Raw genomic sequence first — 18,385 nt, 5'->3', positions numbered from 1 at the left:
CCTACTCTCGCAACGCATTGAGAGATTATAGATGAGAAGTATTATATCTTCTCTTCTTCCACCTGCTAGACACCATAATGCTCAGATAAGCTGGAGGAGAAGAGGCCCAAACCAGATATAGGGAAATAGCTACCCTCTTCCCTCCTCTGTTCTGGCATCTAGTGGTCCCCAGAGAATTACCATCAGGCTTCTGGAAGGCCGTGGTGGTAAAGGCCCTGCCCAAGATACATTACCCTCACCGGCCGTGACACTGGAAGGGTGCATAAAACCGAACAGGCCAGGGTGGGCAGGTTGGAGGGGGAGGTGTCTATCTCTGGCCCTCTTCCTTATGCCCTCTCCCAAAGAGGTGGGGGGCATTGCCTGGAGCGTTTCCTTGGGAGGGGGCTTGTCCTGAAGTTGTCAAAAGTGGGGGAGGGGCAGTGGGCCCTGGACACTGGGTGAGAAGTGTCCCCTCAGCACTTTGGGAGCTGGGGGGGGGTGACTGCCGCGGGGGAGGGGGTGCTGGGTGCTGCTTTGCGGTCCTGGTTACTCGCCAGCACTGTGGTCTCTGAGAGGGTCTTTGTGCCCAGGGACCACTGCCCCTGCTGGATACTGAGGTCTTGGGGGGGTGCCCCTTCCCACTTTTTACAGGGGCCATTCACCTGCCCCCCATTGCCCTTTTACCCCGGAGGCCCCAGGGGGTCTGAGTAATGAGTGGCTGGTCCAGGAGAAGGTAGAGGGCCTCTCCCATGACTGGGGCGTTTGGGAGGGGCCTACACTGCAAGTGGACGTGGTGTCAGGCTCCTTTTAGCTGGTCACCATCGTGGGGACATGGCATCAGCTGGAACGAGGAGCCCCTGCCTTTGCCCACTGGCCCCACCTGTGTGAGACCCTTCTGCCCCATGAGTGGCTAAGAGCCGTAGGAGGTTCATTTGCTGGGTTAGGGCCGCCTCCTGGACCCTCCTGCCCTCCCCGCTGTCCCTGAGCTGTAGCATCTGGGATGTCACCACCAGGCCTGATGAGTTCTGTCCATTTGTTTTATTGGCGCCTTGGGTGGGTGGGGATGTGGCCTGGCTTGGGTGGGGGGCTGGGGTGAGAGCCCGTCCTCCTGTCCCGGTGGAGCCAGGTTGTGCCAGGCTCTGGGACATCCCTCTCCGGAGTCTGCCGCAGGCCCTGGCCATTAGGGTTGGTGGTGATCTGAAGGGACCCCAGGCAGCACATTGCATTCTGGGATGTTGACCCCACTTGGGGTCCCGAAGTGCAGGGGAAGCCCCCTGCAGAGAGCACACGGGAGCAGTGTGGGAGGCTCTCATGGCACCCAGACACCTGTTAGTAGGGCATCTCCGAGCCTCAGTTTCCCTCATCCACGGAATTGGGACAACCTAGCCCCTCCTTCCCTGACACTGACATGATGTGGTGCCTATTTTGTACCCAAATTCACCATCATAAACTCACTTCATCTCTGCCTGAGCCCAGCGAGGTGGATGCAGTTAGGGCACCATTCTCCATCTGGGGAAACTGAGGTCCAGAGAGATTGAGGCTTAGGGCTGAGAGCATGAGTGGGGGAGGTTTAGCTCAGGATCCATATGCAGCAAGCACAGTCTGGGCCAGCCATTGTCCGTTAGCCTGAGAGAGGAGGGTACCTGGAGCCCTCTGGGCCAGCCAGCACCAGCACCTAGAACCTGGAATCAGAACCCAGAACCCATTGGTTCTGGTGCCCAGCAGGCAGCTGTAGCCAATCAGAGGCCAGGAATGCCTTGTCCTCTGCTCTGTTTATGAAGCAATAATCCACACGGGTCCTTGGGAGGTGCAGTTGGCGACTGCATATTTCTCTGTGGGGCTGCCTTGAGATCCTCCGGAGTCCAGTGCGGGGTAACAGTGCTTCCCAAGGTGGACAGAGGAAGGGGAGATGGGGAGAGTGTGCTTCTCCACCTCCAAGGAGCCCTCCAGGTTTGCTCCCTGATGGGAGTGGATGGGAGGGATTTTCCCAGAGGCCTTTGCAGTCCAACCTCAGTGGGGAGGATGACGCTAAGGAACTCACTGTGGTTTGACAGTCTCTCTTACTGCCCTCAGGTTTCTGCAAACACGTGAATGAACTGGATGCCAGCCGCTGCTCCTTCGTGCCCGGAGTGAGAAGGAGGTGCTGCCTGTTGGCATGCCCTACCAGCCCTCAGTCTGAGCCGAGTGGCCCCCACCCTCCGCCACCCTGCACTGCCCCGGCTCCCCCGCGGCCCCCACACTGCAGTGCGGCCGGGCCCCCTCCCCGAAGGGGCCGCCCCTGCCACCCACCCCTGGTGCCCGGGGCGGCCCAGCCCGCAGGGCCATGAAGCTGCAGGCTGTGATGGAGACGCTCCTGCAGCGGCAGCAGCGGGCACGCCAGGAGCTGGAGGCCCGGCAGCCACTGCTGCCTGAGCCCCCTGGTGGCCCCCCAGCCCTCTCCAAGGCTGCCTCGGACGAGGACAGAGACCCCGAGAACACCCGAATGCAGCAGGCACAGATGGCTGCCCTGGCCGCCATGCGGGCTGCTGCCGCTGGCCTCGGATCTGCACCAAGCCCCGGTGGCTCCGAGGACAGGCCCCCCAGCTCAGAGGACGAGGACACTGCCCAGGAGGGGCAACCAGGCTCACCTGGCCGAGGCAGGGAGGCGCCAGGTCATGCCGAAGGCGATGGGCACTTCGAGGATATGGGCTCTGATGATGACCTGTGAGTGAGGGTCTGAGGGCTTTGTGCACTGAATGGTGTCTAGGTTTTGGTGACAGAGTTGTAAGGGCAGGACAAAGCTCCCTACGGAAGTGCCACCCTTTAGAACAGTGATGGCGAACCTTTAGAGCTCGGCGTGTCAGCATTTTGAAAAACCCTAACTTAACTCTGGTGCCGTGTCACATATAGAAATTTTTTGATATTTGCAACCATAGCAAAACAAAGATGTATATTTTTTATATTTACTTTATATATTTAAATGCCATTTAACAAAGAAAAATCAACCAAAAAAATGAGTTTGCGTGTCACCTCTGACACGCGTGTCATAGGTTCGCCATCACTGCTTTAGAATGTTCTGGATGGCAGTGGACATGTTCTCCACATGCACTGTCTAGTCATAAGTGGCTACTGAATGTGAAATGTGGCCAGTTCAGAGATGTGGTTGAGGATTAGTGTTTGTAGCTTTATTTCATCTTAATTTAAACAGAACTAGCCACACACGCCCAGTGGCCCCATCACCCAGCGAGGCTACAGCAGATCCAACATCAGGGGCAGATAAAGTTGGTGGACTGGGTAGGACTGGCACAGGGTGGGCATTAGTTGGCTCACTGGGGTCTGTGTTTCACAGGAGTCCAATGTGGACCCTGAACTGGGTGCTGGTGGGACCCCAGTGGGATCTTTCTGGGAAGACTTAACAAATTTTTTAAAAATTGATTTGAGAGAAAGAGAAAGGCGGAGAGAGAGAGAGAGAAACATCGATCAATCGGTTGCCTCTTATATGCACCCCAACTAGGGATCGAATCCAAAACTTGGGTATGTACCCTGACTGGGAATCAAACCCGCTGCCTTTTGGTGTTTGGGACGATGCTCGAATCAACTGAGCCATATCAGCCAGGGCACTGGGAAAACTTTTTATTGGTTAACCCTCACCCAGGGATATTTTTCCATTGATTTTTAGGGAGAGTGGAAGAGAGAGGGAAAGACAGAAACATCGATGTGAGCGATATCAATTGGTTGCCTCCTGCACAAGCCCCGAGCCGGGGAGGAGCCTGCAACCAAAGTATGTGCCCTTGACCGGAATCGAACCCAGGGCTGATGCTCTATCCACTGAGCCAAATCAGCTATGGCGGGAAGACTTTAAAAAGCAAAGAAGTGGGGCAAATGCAGGCTGTGATTGGGGCTGTCAAGAAAATGAAGCAGAGGTGCTAGGGAGGGGGGTGGTTGGGGCCAGCATTAATTTCCTAGAATGATGGGCAAAGTAGTGACAGTCCCTAGGAAAGGCCAGGAAGCCTGGAACAGCATGCCGAGTAGAGGGAACAGCCTGAGCAGAGGCCCTAAGGAAGGAACCAGCTTAACATTTTCAAGGCTCAGCAAGGCAGCTGGTGCAGCAGGGAGAGGCGAGGGGGAGCCAGTTAGCACTAGGCAGGGACTGGGGTTTATGTCAAAGGAATAGCTACAGTTTGGTCAGAGCTAACTGGGACCAAGAGGTGTATGGCCCATGCTCTGCTTCCAGACCCTCTCAGCAGCTGGGGCAGGTGAGGCCCAACCTCCCCGTGTTGAGAGAGGAAACCCAGTCTAGGATGAGGAGCCGGCTTTGCCCTGGGACAGGGGTGAGCTGGTGCCTTCTCTCCTGACCTCTGCACTCTGCCTGCCCCAGGAAGCCAAAATGGGAAGAGGAGGAAGAGGAGGAGGAAGAGCTGGAGGAAGACTTGGGGGATGAGGACGAGGAGGAAGAGGAGGAAGACTATGAGGATGAGGAGGGGCTCGGGCCCCCGGGCTCTGCTGGCTTGGGCCCTGCAGCCCTGTTCCCCCACAAGGCCCAGCTGCCCCAGGCCTTCCGCGGTGGTGACGGTGGGCCCCGGGTGCTGGGCAGCCAGGAGCGCCCAGGGGCCGGCCCAGCCCACCCGGGAGGGGCTGCCCACGTGGTACCCCAGCTGCAGCCTCCTGACCACGGGGACTGGACGTATGAGGAGCAGTTCAAGCAGGTAGGTCATGTGTCATGTGCCGTAATGGGGACAGTGGAGGCAGGGCCCACCTGGCTGTTACTTGGGTTCTTCCAACTGGCCCGATGGCTGGCTTTTACCTCCCACCTACAAGTGCCAACTGGATGCTAGGGATCCCATGGGTGGGCTGGCTGTTGAATGCATTAATATGGGGGACGCAAGCCAGGAGAGAGAAGTGGGGGCTCTTAGTGTCTGCACCAGAAGGACAAGCAGGGGGACAGAGCGAGGAGACGGGTTCAGAGTGGAGGGAATGGCCCAGGCAGAGGCTGTGCAGTGACCTAGCCGGGCCTCGTTTGTGGGTGTGACCCGGTGACGTGGGGCTGGAGGCCTTGTCGGTCCGGCCTCCTGAGTGGAGTTCAGTAGATTGAGGCCCAGGCGGTTGGCTGAGCAGGAGGTGTCCACGTTGTGTGGTTGGTGTGGACGGCCAAGCACCCTGGGGCTCTGGAGAGGCGGGGAGGAAGCAGGCCATTCTGGTGCCTTTCCAAGGGCGGCCAGGGCAGAGGAAGTGGCCGGGCGGGGCATCCTTTGAAGTTGGGCCGAGCTGGGCTGGGCAGATGGAAACCAGATGGCGGCCTCAGCGGCCAGTGGGGCTTGCATTCCATCCTCGGCCAGCTGGGCCCTGCCCCGACCTCTAGGAGTGGCTGGAGGGGACCTGGCCTCCCTGGCCCAGAGCCCAGCCTTGCTGGGGCTCCGCGGGGCTGTGAACATGATGGCACCCGAGAGTGGCCTCCGGGTAGCTCCCTTCCAGATGCCGGCTCCAGGATTGGCTGCGAGCCCCTCCCAGAGGGAGGTGAAGCCCGGCTACCCTGCGCTGGTCTCTAGGGACTCAGAGCCAGTAGCTTCTCTCTCTGCTTCACTTGGAGAAGAGGATGCTGGGACTCAGGAGCCCTCAGAGACTTGCGTTCAGGCCATCAGAAAACTCACCGATGAAGCAAAGAACTGGAAATTGGACCCATGGGGGCTGTGTTGGGAGTGACAGGGATGGAGGAGGTGGGAAGGCGGGAGGGTTGGTACCGCAGGGTTGGCTAGGCCAGCTTCAAGGACGGGAGAGGGTGTTAAACACCCCCTGAATGTGGCCACCAGCCTGAACCTGCATGGAGGACTGACGGCCCCACCCTGCTCCCTGCCTCAGTTTCCCTCCCTTTGGGAAGAAAACCCTTGCTAGGTGGCCGCTCACCCCATTTTGTAGGTGAGAAAACAGGCATGGTGTTGGAAGCAGGTTCTGCAGACTCCGAGCCCCTGGCGTCCTCTGGGTTCAACGTAACACAGACGGACATGTTGTAGGCGAGTCGTGTTTACTTAGCCACCAAATATTTGCTGTCTGCCCTGCACACAGCCCTCAGGCTGGGAGTCACAGCTGGACAGACCCTCCTGCCTCACAGCATCACAGCCAGGTGGGAGGGGCGAGGTTGTGCGGCCCTCGGGGCATCAGAGGTTGACAGAACCCCTGCTCCCCAGGCCCCAACACTGATGGGGGGGGGGGGCGTTGGTGGTCAGGCCAGGTGGGGACAGGGGCTAGAAGCCCTGACCCCAAAGACCTTTTCGCATGTCAGGAACAAAGAGCCTCCGGAGCCATTGTCCCACTTGTCGGGGACGTGACGGTGATGTCTGGGGATACACAGGGTCAGGTCACAGTTTCTGAGGCCAGACGGTCAGGGAGCTTCAGTGTTACAAACTCACTCTCATGGTTTCTTTCTGTTGTGGGTGGAGAAGGTCAGTAAACCAGTAATGGATAATAACATGGGTGTGGTCGGCATTTTTAGAGGAAGCAGCGAGCCTCCTAGAACGTGACCTTTGGGCTGAGCCTTGTAGGAGAAGGAGCCAGGCACACACATGGAGGAATGGTGCGCCTGGCAGAGGAAACAGCCCGTGCAAAGGCCCTGCGGTGGGACCCGGCTTGGCTTGGGCATAGGAGCCAGACACTACTGGTCTGGGTCCCAGAGGCGATGGGCCTGTATTCCGAGATGAGGTGGGCTGAGGGAGGTTTGGGGCCACCGGGGGCCTGCCCTCTGGTGCTGGAGCTTATTTTTGCCCGTTTATGGCAGGTCCTGCTGCCGGTGCTGCCTGCCCACCCAGCTAGCCAGGCACCTGTGCAGCCAGTGTCAATAGTGGCTTGGGCCCAGCCAGCTTGGCAGATGTTGGGGGCCGTGTTGACTCTGGCGCTGCCCCACCCCCTTCCTGGCACGTGGCAGCCAGCCGGCCGGCCATCCACTTGGCATCATCTCTGCCTCTTCCTCCCTGATCTTGGCAGGGCCTGACTTCTGCCCTGAAACCCTCGACAGCCTTGACGTTTCACTGTCGGCTATAGGTCTGGGGGCAGCCAGGCTGGGGAGGGGCCAGGAGCAGTGGGCTCGTGACCACAAAATCTTTCCTGGAAAACCTGGAAACCCCCCCAGACACGTACTCTCATGAAGCTCACCCGGAGCTGCTGGCTGGGGATGAGGGTGTGTAACAGGCCGTGATTAGGATCTCAGCCTCCTGGCGTCGGATGTGGCATCTGGTGACATCCTGGTGGCTTCCTGTCACCGACACGGCCATGCGTGGGCTTTAGAAAGTGCCATTGTGGGATTTTAAATCGGCAAACTCCTCCTCACAGATCTTCAGCCGCTAAAGGATTTGAACCCTTTGTCTTAAGAACTCAAATCAGTGTTGGCATTTTCAAACAGCTCTATTGATAGAAAAGTTGCATGGTACATAATTCACCCATTTAAAGGGTGCAATTCACTGGTTTTTAGTATATTCACAGGGTTGTGCGCCCATCACCACATCAATTTTTGGACATTTCATCCCCCAGAAAGGAGTTGCATCCCCTTTAGCAGTTCCCCTCATCCCCTTCCCCAGCCCTTGACCCATTTTCCGTGGATGTGCCTGTCCTGGGCATTTCACATAAATAGAATCACACGCTGTGTGGCCTTGGGTGTCTGGCTTCTCTCACTGAGCGCCATGTGTTCAAGGTCCATCCCCACTGTAGTGAGTGTCGGTGCTCCGCTCCTTTTCATGGCCGAGTGATATTCCAGAGTGTGGATGGGTCCCATTGTGCTTGTCCACTTCTCCGTGGGCGGACACTCGGGTGGCTTCCACCTCTGGGCAGTGGGGAATCGTGCTGCTGTGAACATGCATGTTCATGTGCAGGTTTTTGTGTGAACATAGGTTTTCACTTGTCTTGGGTGTGCACCTAGCAGTGGGCTTTCTGGTTCAGATGGTAACTCTGCGTTTGATGTGTCGAGGAGCTGCTGAGCGCTGGCCACAGCTCTGCCCCATTTTGCATCCCACCTGCCGTGCATGAGGCTCCAGTTTCTCCCAGTTCTCACCAGCACCTGTCATGCCTGGTTCCAGCCGTGTGTGTGGGTGGGAGTCCCCTGGCATCTCAATGGTGGTTTCGATTTGCATTAAATGTTGGGCTACTTTTCCCTGCTTTCCAAGGTAATGTCTGTTCACCACATAACCTGTAAAGGAGGTCAGAGATGCAGAGATGACAGTTTTGCCTAATATATGTCGCTTAACTGTGCCGCAGGCAGCAGATGGCACGGCTCACGTATGCCTCATGTGTATCCTCTTGATGCCGCGGGGGAGGCATTGCCATGGCCCCTGTTGTGCAAATGGGGAAACTGAGGCCCTTGCCCTGGGGGAGGTGTCAGAGCTGGGATTGGATTCCAGGGTAACCTGGCCCAGCACCTGCCAGAGCATTCCTGGGGGAGTGGATGGACCGGCAAGGGGCCGGGGCCACTGGCTACGGGGTTGAAGGGAAGCCTGGCAGCTTTACCGAGCCTCCGTCTCCTTCATCTGAAACGGCAGCAGCTGGTCCAAGGCGTCACACTGAGGTCTCAGGACCCAGTGCCTGGACACAGTGGGCACTTGGGCAGAAATAGCCACCAGCAGCCCCAAGAGGCCGCTGGCTGCCGCCTCACCAAGGGCCCCATCTGGCCTCCCCCACCCCCGGGCCTCCTGGGGCCCATTTATTCCAGGGGTGTCCTCCTCTCTGACACATGTGGCGCTGGGTATGGGTTTAGGGACTGGGAGGTGAAGAAGCCATGGGTCTTCCAGAAGGTGTCCTCAACTAGAGGACCGTGATTTTTGTTTTTGGGGGTTTTTTTTTTTAGAAAGAAAAGGAAAGGTTTTAATTCTGCGTCCCGGGCGAACCCACGAACCCCAAAGACAGGGCCCAGTGGATTCCTAGAGGACATGTTTTAAAGTTCATTTTTTGTTCCAGAATTAACACTAGACACCATTCTTGTGGGGAGAGAACATGGACTGCTTCCATCGACGCTTGAGGCTGACAGCCCCCACCCCAAACTGGCCGGTGTCAGCCATGGTTTTTCCGGGCCTTTATCTACCCACGTGTGCCCAGACATGTGACCTTTCAGAGATGTGGGTGGTCCCACCCATTGCTCAGCTGGACACTGCTTTTGTTTTTTTTATTTATAGTCTAAAGTTTTACATATGTCTCCCCCCCCCCCTGCTTAACCACCGCCCCGCCCCCCCAAGCCATTCCCACCCTGGGCAAGCCCCCACCGCCCCAGTGTCTGTGTCCATTGGTTATGCTAATATGCATGCCTACAAGTCCTTTGGTTGCTCTCTAACCCCCCTCCCCTGCCGTTTGTCTCTGGACACTGCATTTTGCAGGTGTTTTCATGCCCTCATCACTCAGCATCTGACTGTCGTATGAGAATGTCCCTAGTTGCCTGGTTTTTGTTAGCTCCATGCAGCGTTCCCTTGTGGGGCTGACACCAGTGCTGGTCTGTTTCTCTGTTTCCTTGTTGTAAACACTGCAGTGAACGTCTCTGGCCTGACTGGAGCTGCTTGGGGCCGTGTCGGGAGGGGTGGGGCGGGGTGGGGTGGGAGCTGGAATTGCTGGGGCTCAGGGAGGAGGTGGCAGACATTTTCTCTATCCTGCCTGGCAGCCCCCCAGGCTGGGGAATATAGATCAGGACACAGGTATCCCCAGTCCTAAGGGGGTCAGGGCTGGGCTAGAGGAAGAGGATTGGAAGGAAGGCTGCCCAGAGGAAGGGGCATTGGAGCGGGGGCTTTGCAGGGCATGAAAAAGTTTGCCAGGTGGGCAGAGAAGGGTAGGGTTTGCTTCTTGGAATAGCGTGGCTGGAACATAAAGGGGGAGGGAAGAGGTGGGAAGAATATTAGGGCAAACCAGAAGTAGGCTCACAGGCGGTCTTGGCAGGATTTAGGTGGGGGGTGGGGGAGATGCTGGGAGGCCTCTTCAGGAGCCATGGGCCAGGCAGAGGTGAGCGGCCGGCGTCACAGCTGAGCCTTTTGGATGGGGACAGAGGATGAGTAGGAATCTTCCCAGTGGAGGAGGGCACTCCAGGGAAAGGACACAGCCTGGGCAAAGGCCAGGTCAGACACTGGGTTCTGAGACCGAGTGGGCCAGGGGCCAGGCCCCGTGGGTGCTGGGCCAGCCAGCTCTGGCACCAGGTGTCTTCCCGAGGCGCTGGGAGTCCTGGGCCGTGTTCAAAGGGGTGGGGAGGGGTATTGGGAAGCCCCTGGGGAGCCCAGCCCTCCCTGCCTAGGGCAGCGCCTGCCTCATCAAAGCTGCTGTGGCTGTTGGCTCAGAGCCAGCTGGGTCATGGCGGGTGCGGGGAGGGTGCTTGCCCGCCAGCCCCTGGCACCATGCCCCTGCCCGTGCCAGCCCTGGGAACCACACTGACTCAGCCGGAAGAACCTTATCTGGCCCCTATGCTGTCACCCAGCCACAGGGTCACCACCATGGGGTCACCGCTGTGGCCTGGCCCCACGCCCACTGCCAGCTCCCCACCCTGGTGGCGCTGCCAAGTGCCCAGCCACGCCTCACGCTCTCTAATAACACACGCGGCTGACGGAGGGAGCGGTGCCTGGCAGGCAGTGTCCTCCCGAGCGCCCAGCAGGGAATGAGCGTGGGTGAGCCACGTGGGGCCGCCCGCTGGCAGGGTGTGTGCGTGTGCACGTGGGTGTGGGGACGTGGTGGTGCATATGGTTCCGTGGGCTGTGGGGTCCCGTCTTCCCAGGGCCCTGAGAGTGTCCGAGTCTGTTTGCCAGAGCTAGGGCCCGGGGACATTTGAACCCTCTTGTGCGTAACACACGCCTGTGCTTGTGCCTTGTGCGTGGCTTTCATGTGTGTGTGTGTGTGTGTTCTGAGGCCATGTAGACCCATCTGCGGCATCTTTTTTTTTTTTTAATTAACTTTATAGAGAGGAAGTAGGCGGGGGGAGGGAGAGAAATATTGATGTAAGGGAGAAAGACCAATCGGTTGCCTCCCGCACTGCACCCCGACGGGATTGAACCCGATACCTGGGTATGTGCCCTGACCTGGAATCCACCCGCCACTTTCTGGTGTACGGGACGACGCTCCAACCAACTCAGTCACACTGGCCAGGGCGCATCTTCTATGTGGATCTGTCATCTTGGGCACATGCTCAAGTCCTGATGTGTGTGTGTGTCTGCATGTGCTTACCATGTGACGTGTCTCCAACTCATGTGGACATGTTGCTGAGTCCGCCCTGGGGTCCGGACACACCTGGGGGTGACTGGGTGTCCCGGAATGTGCTGACTCCGGTGCCTAGAGTGCTCCTGTGTCTATATGTGATGGGCTGACAGTCTCCTGTGGCTTTGTTTGCACCTGGCCGTGTAGGTGGGGGTCTGCAAGCACACACGTGTGAGAGCACCTACACACGGCCGGCTCCCACAGGTGCCTGTGTGTGGGCCTGCGTGCCTGCCGCCGCTGGGCTCCCCTGCCCTGTGCGGCGTGAGGTCTCGGTGGTGCCCATTAACTGTAACCAGAAAGTCAGGTCCCCTGGTCAGTGGTTCACATTGGTCAGCTGCCCTCGCCTGCCTGCAGTGGATCGGACTGCAGCGCTGACAGGGCCCAGGGGCCGTGGAGACTCCCACCACCCTGCTCGATTCCTTCCCCTCGTGTGCTGTGTGATCTTAGGCAGGGCTGTGCCCTCTCTGGTCCAGGGCTTGGCCCACTCTGTGCCTCAGTTTTTACACTTGACACAAAGGCCCTTCAACCCCCTACACGTTCTAATTCCCACAGCCAGCACCACCTATAGTGATTGGTGGGGAGTCCCCCTCACCCTTTGTTGTGATAGCCCCGCACCCCCATCACAGATGCTGTCGCCATGTCAGGTTGCACTCCATGCCTGGTCAGGGGAGCAGCTGGGGGTACTGGCTGGTGGGTGGTCATGCGTGGGGGCGGGGTGCAGACCGCCCCTTTTCTGACTGCCTGGCTGCATTCGGCCAGAGGACAATTAGGGGTCACAGGGTTAAATGGTAACCAGCCTGCCTATTGAAGGCCTCAGCTCAGGACTTGGCCTTGCACCGTGGTCGGGGCTGGCAGGGGTCTCATGGGGCTGAGGGGTGGGGGCCAGGGAAGGTGTGTCAGTACCGCTCGCCACCCTTGCAAGCCCCTCGGCCCCAGGGGCCCCCGCAGAAGCGGATCTGGGACGCACTTCTGTCCTCCCAGACGAAGGAGACAGGTCTTTGCAGATATAATTAGTTAAGACAGGGGTGGGCAAACTTTTTGACTCGAGGGCCACAATGGGTTCTTAAACTGGACCAGAGGCCGGAACAAAAGCATGGATGGAGTGTTTGTGTGAACTAATATAAATTCAAAGTAAACATCATTACATAAAAGGGTACGGTATTTTTTTTTTTTTTAGTTTTATTCATTTCAAACGGGCCGGATCCAGCCCGAGGGCCGTAGTTTGCCCACGGCTGAGTTAAGATGAGGTCAGACTGGAGTCTAAGGACAGGTGTCCTTATAAGAAGAGGAGACACACCAGGGAGACAGACAGCCACGGGAAGAGAAGGCAGAGGTCAGGGTGATGCTGCCACAAGCCCAGGGACACTGGAGCCCCAGGAAACTGGGAGGGGCAGGAGGGACCTTCCCTGGAGCCTTGGGAGGGAGGGGGACGCCTTGATTTCAGCTGTCTGGCCCCGGGACCATCTGGCCCTGGAACCGTGAGAGAATGAATCACTGTTTAAGGCCACCCCAGGACATAATTCAGAACCTGAAGAAGGTTTGGACCCCTGACATGGCGCTCGGATGGGCGCTTTCAGGAGGGAGCCAGGGCCTGCTCGGCACATGATGTGCACGGCCCGGCCCCCACCAGCTGCCCACTCTGCTTTGGGAATTGGGTTGAGTCAAGGAGACCCCTACTGTCCCACCCATGAGGTCGTGGGACTGGGTTCAGGCAGAAAGTCAGGCTGTGCACCTGTGTGCACGTGGCTGCGCCCGGTCCTTCCACAAATATGCATGGAGCACCTGCTGTGTACCAGCCCCCATTCTGGGCACCGGGGACGAATCTGTAAAGAAAACAGACAGGGGGAAAAAAAAGAAAAGAAAGAAAACAGACAGGAACAAAAAAAGAAAGAAAACAGACAGGAGTTGCTATCCTCTTACAGCCTGGTGTGGGGGTGGGGGCGGGGGACCCAGTGGGCCAGGTGAGCACGGCGGCCAAGGGCAGGCTGTCTGGGGCCATTATCTTCGAGCCAGAAAACAAGGGTGTGTCTGTGTTTGTGTGTCTGTGTCTGGGTGGACGGGCGTGTCCAGGTGTGTACTGGGAGACCACATTAGGGTGGGCAGAGCCGTGGGCACATCAGCAGGGTCTGTGAGCCGCATAGAGGTCCAGGTTGGGGGGCTGTGTGGCTCTCTGGGTGGGGTCGGGGCTGGCGGTTTCTGTCGGGGTGGAGTCGTTGAAGTGGTGTGAGTTCTGCTGGTCTCCTGGGGGGTTGTCTGCCATCTCTCTCCAGGCTGGCGTGGCCAGGAGGGGCCATGTGCCTCAGTGCTGTGCCCCATGCAGGGTCTGCCCCATGGTCACCCTGGCCTCTGCCCTGTTAGGCTGTGCTCCCAAACCCCCGCCCCGAATAGTGGTCTGAGCTCATCGCTACAAATGTGGCTCTTCCGGGCTTGGGAGGCCCCCACCCGAGAGGGCACCTGCCCAGGCTCCAAGCCCCCAACACTAAAGGGCCCCCCATTGCAGACCAGGCAGGGGCTGGCTGCCCCTTCCTTCTGTTCTTATTTAATCCCCTTCTATGATCAGCTCCGTGAATTCTTCCCTGAGATGCAGGCTGGGTCAGCTTCTCTGATGGGGGCTGGCAGGCCAGGGGACAACCAGGGGGCTGGGACCCTGACTGCGTCTGTCTGTTAATGGAGCCTCCTGGTTTTGCTGTCTCTCCCCCATGCCTCTCTGTCTCTTTCCCTCTCTGTATCCCTCCCGCCCACCCATCCCCCCTACCTCCCCGCCCTTCCGTTGCCCCATAATTCCTACTCAACTGCCACTTTCCCAGGGCCAGCAGGCTGGCGAGTGCCCTGTGGATGGGTGTGCATGGGTGCCACCCTCTCCCCGCCCTGCTCAGCCATTGGCCTACCTTCCCCCTCCCCGTCCCCTTCAGCGACTACTAATGGGTGCCCGATTCTTGGAAGGGAAGTGGGGCCTGTAGTCACTTCTGGGTTATTCATTTCGTTGTCATCACCATGCAGGGTAGAGCCTAGCCTTACAGAGATGCAGATGGCTGGCTGCTGGCATTTCATCGTCATCGTTACTGGTTACCGTTTACCTAGTGTCCTGGAGGAGGAGGAGGGGCGGGATGTGGTGGGTGCCAGTCAAGGGCTTGCCAGGGCTGCCCAGCTGGCATCTCCTCTCTCCTCCACGCTTCCCTTCAGGAGAATTTTCTGAAGGAAGTGGGGATGTTCTAGGAGTGGGGGTCCCCCTCCTGCGGCACCCTGAGGCTACTGGCCACCAACATGGGTCATCAAGTTCCTGTTTCTTGCCCTTGGCCTGGGTCTGGCAGAGGCTTCCTTGGGTGTTCCCTGTGGGCACTCCAGGGCCTGAGCCCACTGGGGCCCCTTCCTCTTGACCAGGGGTCCTCAAACTATGGCCCGCGGGCCACATGCAAATACAAATATTGTATTTGTTCCTGTTTTGTTTTTTTACTTCAAAAGAAGATACGTGCAGTGTGCATAGGAATTTGTTCATAGTTTTTTTTTAAACTATAGTCCGGCCCTCCAACGGTCTGAGGGACAGTGAACTGGCCCCCTGTTTAAAAAGTTTGAGGACCCCTGCTCTTGACTCCTGGGTGGGAGGCGGGAGGCAGCCTTGTTCCTTCCTGCTGTATCTGCTGCTGTCCGTCACAGGGGACCAGGTCAGCTCGGCTGGGCACGGTGGCGCCTGTCCCCTGGCCGCCCACTCCTGAAGCTGCTGGCACTGGCTGGGTGTCTGTTCGGAGAACCTGGGCTGGGAGTGACGGGGACCTCACTCCCTGGCCAGGTAGAGCTTTCTGCACAGCTCCAACCACTGGGAAAGTCCCTCTGGTGTGTTCTGGGACTGCCTGGGGGCCCAACTGCAGGGAAACAGGGCTGGTTCCTTTCTGAGGAAACCCAGGACAAGATTTTTAATTCCCGGGTGCCGGGCCCTGGGCGCAGGGCTTGGACCCAGGCCTCTGCAGGCCGGCGTTCAGGATCACGAGACTGTCATGTTTGGGTTGTGCAGGCCTGGAATCCCCTGTGAAATGCCCCAGGGTCAGCGTGGAACATCCGATTAGTAATTGCTGAAGGGGAGGAGGCAGACTCTGGATTTGGGGCTCCCTGACCCTGAGCCTTGGCCCAGAGCCCCTGAGTGCGAGGCTCTTGGGGGCAGGGGTTCCTCCCCACTTGGTGAGGCTGATGAGGCGGTGCACCCTGCAGCCATCCCAGAGGCACCGAGGGGCTGTCTGGGCTCCACCTGGGTTTGAGTCCATCTTCATGGTGTTCTCTCAGTACCTCTGTTTCCCTGTCTGTAAAGTGGATAGTGGTCAGCTAGGGCCAGGGCTGTGGGTAGGGGGCCCCCTGGATTTGTCTGCCGTTTACATGACAGCCTGGGACGCCCACCCTCTGCTCCCCTTCCTGGAAGTGTCTGCTGATCCCTGTCCTGAGCGTTTCCTCGATGCCGGGCCTGCTGGTATCCCCTGTGGGCCTTAGGTTCCCCACTGTGACGTGGGGCTGGTGGGCCACCAGCCTTGTCCTGCCACCAAGGTGTTTCCTCCTGTTGCCCCTCCCCCAGCCATCTTCCTAAAGCCAGACCCTCCGCCCTGTAGACCCTGCTTCCCATGAGTCCCTCATCTTCACCTGGACGCCCAGGTGCACCCCTGCCCACTTCACAGATGGCCCTGGTCATAGGCAAGGCTGACGAGAACAGGAGAGGGTTTGGGGGTCAGGGCCCTACTCCAGACCCTTGCGTTCCGGAAATCCAGAAAGATTTGCCTTCGTGTGTGCGATTCTGTGACTTGTTTCTAGAGCTTTTTATTAATATCTGTGGTGGGTGCGGGTGCTATTTCTTTTCACAGAAAGGACGTGTGGCCAGTTGGGGAGGGGTGCCGGAGCAGACAGATGTTGCTGCCCTGCCTAGAATCACTTCCCCAATTTCCTTCAGGCCGGGCGGGGCCCCTGCAGCATCTGCGTGGACGAGGCCCTGCCTGGAGCGCTGACAGGAAGCGAAAGGGCCAAGTGGCCGGTGGGGGTGCCCTCAGGGTCAGGTGCGGGCGGGGGGGGGGGGGGTAACTCCTGGGAGGGGCCTGAAGTCCCACAGACATTGATTAAGCCCCTACAGCCATCAACTCTGCCCTCCCCCCTTCAGAAGACCCAGCTCCCATGGGATTTCCGCCTGCTGGTCATCTCCCTGGCTGGCCTGGGGCCCAAGGGCATCTGGATTCTCTGAAACGCACTGCATCCTCAGCAGCCCCGCATTGGCCTGACCTACAGGTGCTCAGTAATGGCTGCTGGTCTGTCCTGGCCAAAGCCCCGTGGGCTGACAGCTCTCACTCAGTCTCCACCTCCTCTATGCGGTGTCCTGGGAGTTTCAAATTCAAACCCTCCAGTGCCCGCCTGGGCCGGCCTTCTGAGGCCGGAGTCCTGCTGCCCCTTGGAGCTGCGAGGCTGCTTTGACGGCTTCCTGATCACGTTGCTCAGCACCTCCCTCGTGATAGGTAAACCGAGGGCTGAGGGCAGGGAAGGTTTCAGACTCCAGGTTCTTCAGCCTCACTGAGCCCCATTCCGATATTTTACTCATTCGTCCGTTTGTCTGTCCCTGCTCTGGGGTCTGTGTGGGAGCGGGCAAGACCTGGCCTCAGGGCTCAGTTTTGCCATCTCTGGGCCTCATGCTGTTGGGTGAGGAGTGTGCACACTGGGCCCTGGACGCCCTGCCCTGATGCACGTTGAAAAGGGTGGATCGAGCACCTAGCAGGTGGCTGGTGTGAACCTGGTCGCCCTCTGCCCTCTGCAGTTTTCCTGATCCCACAGTAGGCACAGGAGGCTGTGGGGTTCTGCCCCACCAGCCCCCTCCCATCAGCAGCTGTGGGCGTTTCTGTGAATGGGGGAGGCTGAGAGGCCCCCAGGGACGCTACTCCCAGCACCTGGGGCCCTGGCAACGGCTGTGCGTGCTGAGTCATCCCTGTTGGGCGGCTGTGAAGGGCCTCACCAGTGTCCCATAATGTGAGGAGGGGTTTTTATCAGTGGGCGGGCAGGGAGCGCTGGGAGGGGGACATCAGATGAGGACAGACCCAGGCGGTGCGAGTGTGCTCTCTCCTCCCTTCATTAGTGGGCTCCTGCTGTATACCAGGGTCTTTGCCCAGTACCCCAAGACCCCAGTTATGCCCTTGGGGGCTCTCATCTGGGTGGGAAGAAAGAGGAGAAAGACAGGAAGAAGCCAAAATAAATGCACAATCACGGACCGTGACAGTTGTGTTGGCCTGGTTTGGAGGTCAGAGCTGCAGGCCTGAGAGAGGCTAAGGTTGGAGAAGGGGGACTCCAGGTGGGCAGGACTGGGTGTGGGGGGAAGTGAGGAGGCTGGTGTGAGTGGAGTAAAGTGAGCATGGGGACAAGAGTTGGAGATCATGAGCCAGCTGGCTTTGGGCCTGGCAGGCTAGCAGTTTGGATTTTTCTCCTGAGAGCGATAAGGGAAGCCGGGGAGGCACGGCCTGCTCTTGACGCAAAAGCATGAAAGCCCCTCAGACCCTCGGCCCCTGGAGGCTGCAAGGAGGTGTCATCTACCATCCTGGTTGCTCTTGGTTGTTTTATAGGAACCGGGGGGTAAAAACCTGCCCGCCACCTTCCCTACTTTGTTTCACTGTAGTTTCGTTTTGCTTATGGAAGTTACTACAGTGAGTCAATTCTTGTGCAAAACAATTCTTGTGCAAAACCCAAAGGATGTTAAAATAGGTGAAATTATACACAGGGGTTCACAGCAGCATGATTCACAAGAGCCAAAGTTTAGAAACAAACCGAGTGTCTATCCGCCAATGAGCAGATAAACACAACAGGACCCTGCCCACACAGTGGAATATTACGCGGCCATGAAAAGGAGTGAGGTGCTGACACTTGCTACAACATGGGTGGACCTTGAACACATAGTGCTCAGTGAGAGAAGCCAGACACAAAGGCCACATAATGTGTGGTTCCATGTAAACTGTCAAGAACAGGCAAATCCAGATACAAAAAGTGGATTAGTGGTTTGCCAGAGGCTGCGGAAGGGGAGGGGGCAGGGGAGGGGGAGGGGGTGATGGAATGTTCTGGGATTAGCTAGAGGTGGTGGTTGCGCAATATAGCGAATGCACTAAATGGCACTGAATTGTTTACTCTCAATCGGTGAATTCTGTGTTATGTGAATTTCACCTCCATAAATATTTTGTTCACCAAAATTCAAGAAAAAGTATGTGAGTTGAAGCACTAAAAGCCCCTG

General features: G+C 58.0%; 1 protein-coding gene across 1 annotated transcript in view; it reads left to right on the top strand.

Annotated features, from left to right (window-relative positions):
- The window catches only part of ARID3A (AT-rich interaction domain 3A), a 40,897-nt gene that overhangs the window by 1,876 nt on the left and 20,636 nt on the right, over window positions 1-18,385 (top strand). The window contains exons 2-3 of the mRNA XM_006101802.3: window positions 2,053-2,682; window positions 4,337-4,664. Of these exons, the coding sequence (XP_006101864.1) occupies window positions 2,303-2,682; window positions 4,337-4,664 (708 nt within the window). The 5' untranslated portion in view covers window positions 2,053-2,302. The remainder of the gene's footprint in view (window positions 1-2,052; window positions 2,683-4,336; window positions 4,665-18,385) is intronic.

Source organism: Myotis lucifugus, unplaced genomic scaffold (genome assembly GCF_000147115.1).
Source record: "Myotis lucifugus unplaced genomic scaffold, Myoluc2.0 scaffold_383, whole genome shotgun sequence".
Classification (NCBI taxonomy): domain Eukaryota; kingdom Metazoa; phylum Chordata; class Mammalia; order Chiroptera; family Vespertilionidae; genus Myotis; species Myotis lucifugus.
This window is presented reverse-complemented; position numbering and strand designations above follow the sequence as displayed.